This window comes from Macadamia integrifolia, chromosome 14 (genome assembly GCF_013358625.1).
Source record: "Macadamia integrifolia cultivar HAES 741 chromosome 14, SCU_Mint_v3, whole genome shotgun sequence".
NCBI classification, from domain to species: domain Eukaryota; kingdom Viridiplantae; phylum Streptophyta; class Magnoliopsida; order Proteales; family Proteaceae; genus Macadamia; species Macadamia integrifolia.
The window spans coordinates 31824844-31834782 of record NC_056570.1 but is presented as its reverse complement, the minus strand read 5'-3'; the positions used below and the strand labels follow the sequence as shown (position 1 = coordinate 31834782).

General features: G+C 34.4%; 1 protein-coding gene across 1 annotated transcript in view; it reads right to left on the bottom strand.

The window, feature by feature from the left end:
* Window positions 1-2930, bottom strand: part of LOC122060844 (kinesin-like protein KIN-7L, chloroplastic) — a 24571-nt gene extending 21641 nt beyond the window's left edge. Inside the window, exons 1-3 of the mRNA XM_042623937.1 lie at window positions 2593-2930; window positions 2206-2469; window positions 2009-2106 (exon numbers count right to left, since the gene is read on the bottom strand). Coding sequence (XP_042479871.1) covers window positions 2009-2106; window positions 2206-2453 — 346 coding nt within the window. The 5' untranslated portion in view covers window positions 2454-2469; window positions 2593-2930. The remainder of the gene's footprint in view (window positions 1-2008; window positions 2107-2205; window positions 2470-2592) is intronic.
* Between the last annotated feature and the right edge of the window lie 7009 nt (window positions 2931-9939).

Below are 9939 nucleotides of genomic sequence, written 5' to 3'. Positions count from 1 at the left end.
GGACATTGACAGCCATTGATGGCTGTAATTCTTCACATGGTAAAGGAAAAATTTCTCCTTAGAAGAGTTTCAAACTTGAATTTTGATTTATAATGGTTGACAGGTTAATTACATGGGGTTTCAAACTTGAACTTTATTAATAATTAGTTTTATTTTATTTATTTATTTTTCCTCCCACCTTCATTGCAGCCTCAAGATAAGGCTTTGAAATTGAGAGAGGATTGGTGAGATCCAGCATGTCTCGGTTTCATGCCTGACCGAAACCGAGATCTCGATCCTTGGCCTTTTTTACACATAATTTAGTATTGAAGCACAAAAATTCAATGAAAAACTAAAATATGCATTAAGAATGAAGAAAAATCATTTAATATTATACAATGTCATTAGTGTTAGAAGTACAAATGTACAAGTGTACAACCAAGGCTACAACACCCTGCAAAACCATTCCTTCAACTCTATGTCAGTACCACATAGGGTTCTGCAAAGGCTCTAAATCTTTGGGGGAAAGGGATATACCTCTAAGTTTGAATTTACACAAATCTTATTCAAACGCAGTAAATTGTTGTTGTAGATGCTGTATTAGTCCCCAACAATTTGTTCCATTATGAAATGTAGGTGATTTGGCAAAAATACCAAATGTGTGAGTTTTTTTGGAGTTTTCCCCATCTAACAGACGAAACCACTCAAAAAGAAAAACGAAACTGAATCAAAACCAAAATTTTGATCGAGATAGTGACTTTATGTGCTTTTTTGTACAGAAACTGAGTTGAAACCAAAAGTTCAATTGAAATACTGAAATTTCAGTTGAAACTCTTTCTTCCCACTGAGTGACTGAGTCCCACCCAATTTCATTTCAACCTCATCAAAACCAAAATATTTCGCGAAATCTTAGCGGTTTCAATCGAGATTTTGAATTATGGTTGTCAAGCGATGAAACAAGTAATCAAGACATTTCCAACGACCTATACAATTTTACTATTTGAGAAATCTTTTGTTTTCATAATTTTCAGTTAAGAAGCCCAAGATATTTAGATCACAGATTATTAGTTTCAGTGCATCCTGGTGCTACGTCTGTCAAATGAAAATTGAATTTTAGTAGTTTTAGTGTCCATGAGGGTGGTTTCTCACAAGTCTCCCGAGCTTTACAAGTAGAAGTGTGGACTACTAAATACTCCTGTTTCTAATTTTGAGTCAGGATAGGATTCAAAGGTTTTCAGTTTTTTTCTTCTAACGATGGGTATACAAGCCTTCAGCTTGACTTGTCCCGCAGGCTCATATTGACCCCACAACCACATGGACCGGGTCATCGGGGTTGAATGAGAACCATTCAACTTTCACTGAAAGTAGTGAAGAGCACTAAACACTCCCGTGTCAGTGGCCCCAAGGAGGTAAGTGGAGTCGAACTGAGAACCACACGCTTTGTGAGGCGAAGGTCCCTTGCCAACTTGGCTACTCCCTTCAAAGGTTTTCAGTTTCCACTAGACATAATTAGATAAATGGACGGTCAGTTTATCATTGTAGATTTGTGATTATAAGAAGACAAGCTCAGAAACTTTTTTTCTCTGGTCTCTCTTTGTAGACAAATTGAAGACAGAAATGATTCTCTCTCTCTCTCTATATATATATATATATATTTATTTTTCTCATCAGTTGATTGTAAAAATAATCAACTCTGATGATCTCCAGAATCGATTTTTCAAGTCACATCAGATCCTCTACCACAGGGACAGTTATTTTACCTTGTGCACAGAAAAAATGTGAACCGTCCACACCTTAAAGGATCACACAATTTTCTATGAACAATGCCAAACCTCCGTTAATCCATTCCACTAGTAAACTTTAAGAAAGTTACCGTTGCCTCACAAATTTAACAGCCTCCCAGTCATGACTTGTGAACAATTGATGTCTTCCACACAGCTTTTCTTGCATTATACTAGATAATTTCATTTGACTATATCGTTCTCATGTAATGCCAAAAGAAATAGAATATTTGGAAAATGTAACATACCATAGGCATAAGCTATCGAGGCATTGTGTTCATTCCGCACGATAGTTTCCCCATCGGCATACCACGCAATCTCTTCTCCTTGACGAATTTCCCTCGGACTACATCATCAAAAGTAAGCAAGAGCTTAAGTAAACAACACGGAAACAATTTTGGGGAACGGAAGGTGAGAGATCGATGACTGAACTAGAAAACAAAACCTGAGAGGGCGAAACCGGACAGTAACAGTAACATTCTCAATAGACCTCTCCTCATCCAAAGGTACAGTCTCAGAGTAGAAATACTGTGGCTTGCTCCGAGCAGACGAAGAAGCAGGCGAACTCTGTGCTTCAAAGGAGGTCTCAGGAAGTTGTTTAGAAGATGACGTAGTAGAAGATGAAGGAGAATTAACAGCTCTGTGTAGTTTCGAAACCGATTTCTTCGATCTAAACCCTTGCCTCGACGCCATTTGAGCTCAAATTCAACTGTACTACAGAAATAGCAAAAAAGCAGTTACTCTTAAACCCAATCAAAGAGAAATTCTTCAAGTAATTCAAGAGTTGAGATGCCATTAAAGCTCAAACCAAGCAGCAAAATCAAAGTAATACCTGGAATAAGACAGTCAGCAAAACATCATCGAGAAGACAATAAAGATATTTCTATATTGGTTGGTTGAGAAATCGATGAAAGTAACGATATTCTCTTCTGATTTACAAGAAGGAAAGAACAAGAACAAGATAGTTGGAGTGAGAGAAGTCAGAGCTTTTTAGGGTTTTAGATTTTCGTAGCTTGGCTTAGAAGCGACACCTTTTCATGAAAAGCAAACCGCATTTTCAATCCATCGAGGTTCGAGGGAGGCCATCCAAGGTGAGAGAGAGAGAGAGAGAGAGAGCTTTCAACTCCCAACCACTGAAGTCTGAAACGCCAGCAATTTCCCTTTTTTTTTTTTTTTTTTTATTGTGGGGAAAGTCTAGGTATTATAATAACGCGAATTATTATTAATTAATTTATTTGGCGGGAGAGACGTAGGAGTTGGTGACTTTACAGGTCACATGACTTCCGTGCATTATAATACGAGGGAGCATTTACTCTCGCCCTGAGCAGTCATAGCCACTTCTCGGGTCTTGTTAAGGTACATCAAACAGTTGGTTCGTTCGGTTCGGTTTTGGTGAACCATTTAATAAGGATTCGAATTTAGTTGGTTTGAATAGATTTTTACATGTATCCGTGCAATCGAAGCCAAACTGGTTAAGGTGAGATTCAATTTTGGTCCAATTTGATTTTGGCTTTATTGGCATGGAACCCTGCACAATCTTTTTCTATGGAACCTTGTGCTTTGTTCTTGTTTAGAATCTTCATGTAGCCAATCACATTAAGTTGAAATAAGGTTTTGGATGTTTTTGTTTTGTTATTTGTTGTTTTTATCGATCAATCTATTGTGGTTTTGTGTTGATTTTTTCCCAAAAAAAAAAAAAATGCTTAGTTTTGTTTCAATTTGATTCAGCTTTTTTCAATCAATTTCGATCAGTCTGACTAGTTCGAGTAGCCTTTTGAACAAAGTTTTCACCTTTACCATTTTATCCTATGATTTATAAACCCCTGAAGGATGCAGTAGTGAAGGTGAACTTAAAGCACCTTACATGTGTTGATTTAAATCTCTTTCTCAATTCAATTTAAATCCTGATAAAGTTTTAAAACCTTTCAATCAATTTCTATCGGATCAACTAAGGGACTTACTCACGTGTGCATTTAAAGCATCAATAATGAATGGATTTCAATTCACCATACCCTTTTGAAAACTTAATCCATAATTTTTGTTAACATGATTTACTAGGGCATCAAATTTTCATCTTTCATTGGTTTTTTATGTTTTTGGGTTGAACATGTTACATGTGTATGTAAAGCATGGAACACATTCACCAAAAAAAAAAACATAGAACACATGGCAACAAAGAAGTTTTCTTTCATGCATTTTATATGACCTGAGCCTCTTATGATTGTCAGCCATTCAAATTTTTTCATAAGAGGATGGAAATTTCATCCTACCACCAGCCACAAGTAGACCATTTTCCTTTTGATACAAGACATTCGTATATCATATCAATACAATCATTCTCAATCCGTAACTTTTTTTGCTAGCATTTTTTTTTTTTCAACCAAGGTGTTCGGGTCAACTTACGCGCATCTCGACTAATTCTTGGGGAGACTAACATAGCAATTGACCGTCACGGTCTCCACTTAAATAGTAGATGCACAGATGAATCGAACCTGAGACTGTGCGTCTATCCACAAAATCCCTAATTCGCCCTAATCATAGGGGCAACTTTTTTTGCTAGCACAATGAGACCCTACATGGTATCAAGTATAAACCTTGCTAGTGTGTGAAAACGAAGTCTTGTAGTTGAGTTATATAGACTATTAATGTATTGTCTCTTCTAATACCATTGTGTTCAAATTCTTGCCTTCTGTAACAAGGTTCATGGATTAGCCTTCATGGATTCCAATTTTAATCTAGTCGGATTTGATTGGAAAGATTCAATTCGGTTTTTATGCATGTATTGAGTCAAATCGAAATCAAATTGTTAATGTGTTGTTTGATTTCTATTGGTTTCAATTTTGGTCCGATTAATTTCGAATCCTTAAAGATTTTTGTAGCAAGCTCTTATAAAGCACACTGTGTCTCTCACATTTATATATTCTTACTTTGACTACGTTCATTTCATATGAACGATATTTTTCTTAGGATAACCATTCATGTGGTGTGCATATTTTTTTCTCCATTAGAGATCGTAGCTTGGTTGTGTAACTTTTGCACCAGCGTTGGTCAGGCATATTTTTTTTTCTCCAAAAATATATAAAAGAAAGGTATGAGGAAAAGTTTGTGTGTACATGGGGGTGCAGAGGTTGTCAGCCATCAATTTTGGTGTTTATGAGGAGAGAATAAAGTGGCCAAAGACATAATTAATATTGGTTACTGCCTTAGTGGTGGCAGTTGTGGTTGTTTTGTTGCAAACAAAACAAAGGGTGTAGCTTTTGGTTAGTTATTGTCGTGTTTTAGTTAGCTAGTGTTGTCTTTGTCTCATATCTGCTGTAAGGACATGGAAATAGGAATTCAACATACACGGAGGGGAAATGGTCTCTTCCCCACACGCTTTCACCTGATCATGCACAAGTTTTTCTAATTTATTTGGGGTAAGAGAATCCTACCATGCTAGCCTACAAGCTAATGGGAGGCCATGGAGATATTTGGGTAGGGCGGTATGATTTTTTTTTGTTTTTTTACGTTCATCTGTGTTGAACATAGAACCATGCAAGTGGGTAAAGTTTTTTTCTCCTTCTTTTGTTAATAGATCATTACGCGTGACCCTTGTACTAGTATGTGGTCAATAAAAATGTGTGTTGAGGCATCGATATGGATGGAATTCTTGATTTTATGGGGTGTGGGCTCATAATTTCATGAGCTTGTGTGTCCTAGGCGTAGGGACCACACAGCCAGGTAGCATTCTTCCCCCACCCCTCTCTTTTTTTTTTTTTTTTTTTGTTGGAAGTTTCAATGTTCTCCCAACCCTAACTAATGAAATTTGGTTTTAACATCAGCTTTCAAATGATAGAATTGATAGGATAGACCAAAGACCTAAACCATTCAATTGAAGGAATTCTCCTCTTCTATATTGAGTTCAACTAAGTTCGCCCCACTCTTAATGTAAGGGTCTCAATCATGGTTTGAAAAAATCGAAATCAAAATTCTGATTTCAAGCAAGATAAATCCTCGATTTGTACTTGATATTTGGGGTTCAAGTTGATGTCCAATAAATTCCTGTTGAACCATAATTGATAGAGACTGATTCCATATACTTGATGGTCTCGATTCATAACTAAAGCAAGTGATTTTCAATCTAGATGGTTTTATGGCATATAGGCTGGTTGGAATTACAACAACTATAAGATGCATCTACAGAGTTGTAATTATTTTTCTGCCATATAAAATGATGATTTGGTATTTTAAATCATTGAATAATAGAAAATTTTCTAGATAGACCAACATTTTTAGTTGCTTATGTTAATCGATCCTTATTCTTAAAATCATTTTAACAGATATTTTTGACGCCACATCTGAAACAAAAATTTATTATTCCAATATGACAAAAAATAATAGATTTTGAAAATTAACACATAATTATATGATTATAAATATTTAGACATAAATTGAATTACCACATATCAGTTACAACCAGATTTACTAGAAAGCTTTGCAAGTTATGACATGTTGTATTGTCCTTACTTCCTTTCTTTGGGGAGAGGGGGGGGTGTTGATTGTCCCAACCTTTAATCTTGGAGAAAATGTTAGCATATCTCACTCCATTATTTAGTTGTTAGGGGAATAAGACTTTAGATTTGCTAACATTTTATTTAAATATTTCTCCTTCTTATATATTATGACGTTGCAGCTTCTTGTATGTTCAACCTTAAAAAAATAAAACATTTAAATAAAATATTTCTAAAATAGTTTTTAATTTTAGTTAGATAGGAAAAACAGATCAATGGTCATATTTAGTAGCTAGTAGACAATGATGGGTTACATGAGGTGCACTTCTTAAGTTCCATCAAGTTGGCTTCCTTGTGTATCTTTCCTTCTTTGTGAAGTTGATTAGGCTCTTCACCCTTGTGCCAGGCATGTCTCATGGTTAGGGAAGCTAATCATTTCCATTTCAAAGATTGCATAAGGTGTTTTTTCTTGATTTTTTAACAAATTTTAATATAATACATGGTCAATGATCAAATTGGTTGGGTTTTTTAGAGAGGGACCCATAATCAGATGGTGGGTAGTGGTCTTTAATTTTGATATAGATTGTTAAGAGGGTGTAAATCACTCCACCAGACTTGATTTTACCTCCAATTTTAATAGAAGAGCTATGGTTTCTTATGTGTCTAATAATTTGGTATTTATTAATTTAAAATGATAATTAGATCAAGAGATGTTTCTTTAAGACTTAACAGAGGTGCAATGGGATTAAGAGTGAAATGGAGGAACATGATTTGTACAGCCAATCATAAGTAGTTGGGAGCTGGGACAAGGTTTGTTGAGCTGATTTGATTAATTCTGTTAAGTACCAATCTAATAATAACCTCAATATTAATGCATCTTCCTTACCTTATAAAACCCTCCTTAGAAGAGAATTATATGATTAGCTTTGGCTTATTATGCAGACGATTCATGATTGCTAGTGATGATGACTCTGTTTCTTTTTTTTCGTGGAGGGGTTGCCAAGGAGGATTAACATTATAAAAGAGCAGCATTTTTTTTTTTTTTTGGGCCTTCAAGGCAATTTTTTTATATAATTATTTGGCAAAAGATTTTGTACACGATCATGCATAATGAACAGTTGTGTATAGGATCTTGGATGAGGACGAAAACTCCCATTGAAATGACAAACATAAATCTCCATTTAATGAGTCATCGATGCTTCGATCCATACGCCTAATTATTTGATAAAGAGGATATCTAAACAAGTGGCATAGAGGAGTGCATCAATGAGGTGTGATTAAATGGTGTCATACATTGAGGGGCAATGAGGTCATTTCATGTGAGGATAAACTTAGTCAAGTGGTTTGGAGAATCTTTTTCCTTATTTTAAAAATACTTTTACATCTCAAAACGGGCAATCAAAAGAAGGTTATAGTTTCTTAGTTCACCACTTTAATTACAACAATATATGCTCCCCCCTCCCCCTTTTATTTTAAATTCTTTTTAGGTTAATTATAAATGGACTTGGTTTTCTTACATAGGCGTTAAGACGGAAATCTTGTTAATGAGCATCTATATCTACTACATGACAACTAAAATCGATTTGAAATTTTGCGGATGGCAGGTAAACGGATGAATTTGAAACACACTACACATAGAGTTCTCCAAATAACAAAACAACACATTAAATTCTTTATAGAGATTCATTAGTAATTAGACTGTTAAAGTACCAATAGGTATGCAAGAACATAAATACAAGGGTATTAATTACCTTAGAGGAGAGGATAAATGAATAAATTTGAAGTTCAAATTTAATCATTTTTTAAAAATCCAATAATCAAATTTATTACATCACCCTCCTATGGAGAATAATGAGATGTACCTTTTAAGGATATTCTTCCTAGAAGGTCAGGGAGCGAAACCTTTTGCATTATAAGTTGTGTCTTACAATATCTATGAAATATTTTATACATAGCACCATCGTATAGGGGACAAAAATAGGAGGGGAGTTTAACCCAAAAAAAAAAAAAAAAGGACGAGAGGGGCCTTTGGGAAAGGTGAAGGTAAGATAATTCAATCCCAAAGTCTTATGGGTGTAAATGCTTTGTCAATAGAACCCACTGACACTAAAGAGATAATGCGAAGACTTAAGGATTGAATTGCTAAACAAACTTTTGGAAATTAGGTGATAAATCTATTTTTCTTTCTTGAAAATATTTGATTTACTAAAAATGAAAGAGGAGGTGAATATATTATATTACATTTATATTTAGTTTTTTTTTTTTATATAGAGATTATATTTATATTATAGTAGGTCATCTAAAATTGACATGGGGTCACTAAACTTGACCTATGACCAACCTAAGAGAATACCACATCTATTCAACAAGTAGAAGTGGTAAAAAATTAACAAGGAAATATATATATATTTTAATTTATTTTCTATTAGAGAAAGATATATTGAAAGGGTAAAGGTTTTCAGCACCTATGAATCTATCTCTCTTCCTTATAAGAAACGACTTCGTTGCCTTCTTATATACAATATCTTTATGACGTACTTGATTGGTGTCCTTCCCTAATATCACTGGCTCATATAACTCTCTCCCTTAGAAATTAGAACTTTATTAAACAAATGGTAGATAGAGCCTCCGCACAAGTATATCTTGTCAAACGGTTTCCTAATGAAAAATTTAAACCATGAATCTTCATAGAACATTAGGATATTCAAACTATTAAAAGAGGGACCTAGGTGATAAATCTATTTTTCTTTCTTGAAAATATTTGATTTACTAAAAATGAAAGAGGAGGTGAATATATTATACTATATTTATATACAATTTGAGATTATATTTATATATAGTAGGTATCTAAAATTGACATGGGGTCACTAAACTTGACCTATGGCCAACCTAAGAGCATACCACCTCTATTCAACAAGCAAAAGTGGTCAAGGCTTAACAATGAAATATCTTTGTTTTGATTTATTTTATATTAGAGGAAGATATATCGAAAGGGAAAAGGTTTTCTGAGCACCTATGAGTCTATCTCTCCTTCTTATAAAAACGATTTCGTTGCCTTCTTTTATACGATGTCATTCTGATGCACTTGATTGTTGTCCTTCCCTAATATCGTTGACTCATATAACTCTCTCTCTTAGAAATTAGAACTTTATTAAACAAATGGTAGATATAGCTTCTCCATATGTATCTCTTGTCAGGCGATTTCCTAAAGAAAATTTTAAACCATGAATCTTCCAAAAACATTAGAATATTCAAACTATTATAAGAGGGACTTAGGTTCCTTGTTAGCCCATAAATGCAGACTCTCCAAAAGATGAGTAGACCAACAACCACATGGATTATCAACACTTTCCTCAAATAGCAAGGTAGGAAGATTAGATATTGAATGCACAAGAACTCTCTCTTTCTACCTTAGCTGTTGTCATATAGAATTGATATTGATAGGGTCTATGTTTGCTAAGTAAGCCAAGTGGTGGGATTCTATTGGCTGATCCTACTCAATTGTCTCTATTGAAGATTATCAAATAAAGATAAATACACGTAAGAACAGTTTTAATTAGAAGTATATTAAGTTCATTACAAATAGTTTCATTATGACGTAGTTCCTCCACTTTACAATATTTCTTAACGGATCTGCAAGTGTGAAAATAACTATCGTCAACACCATAGTCCATCAGATCATCATAATC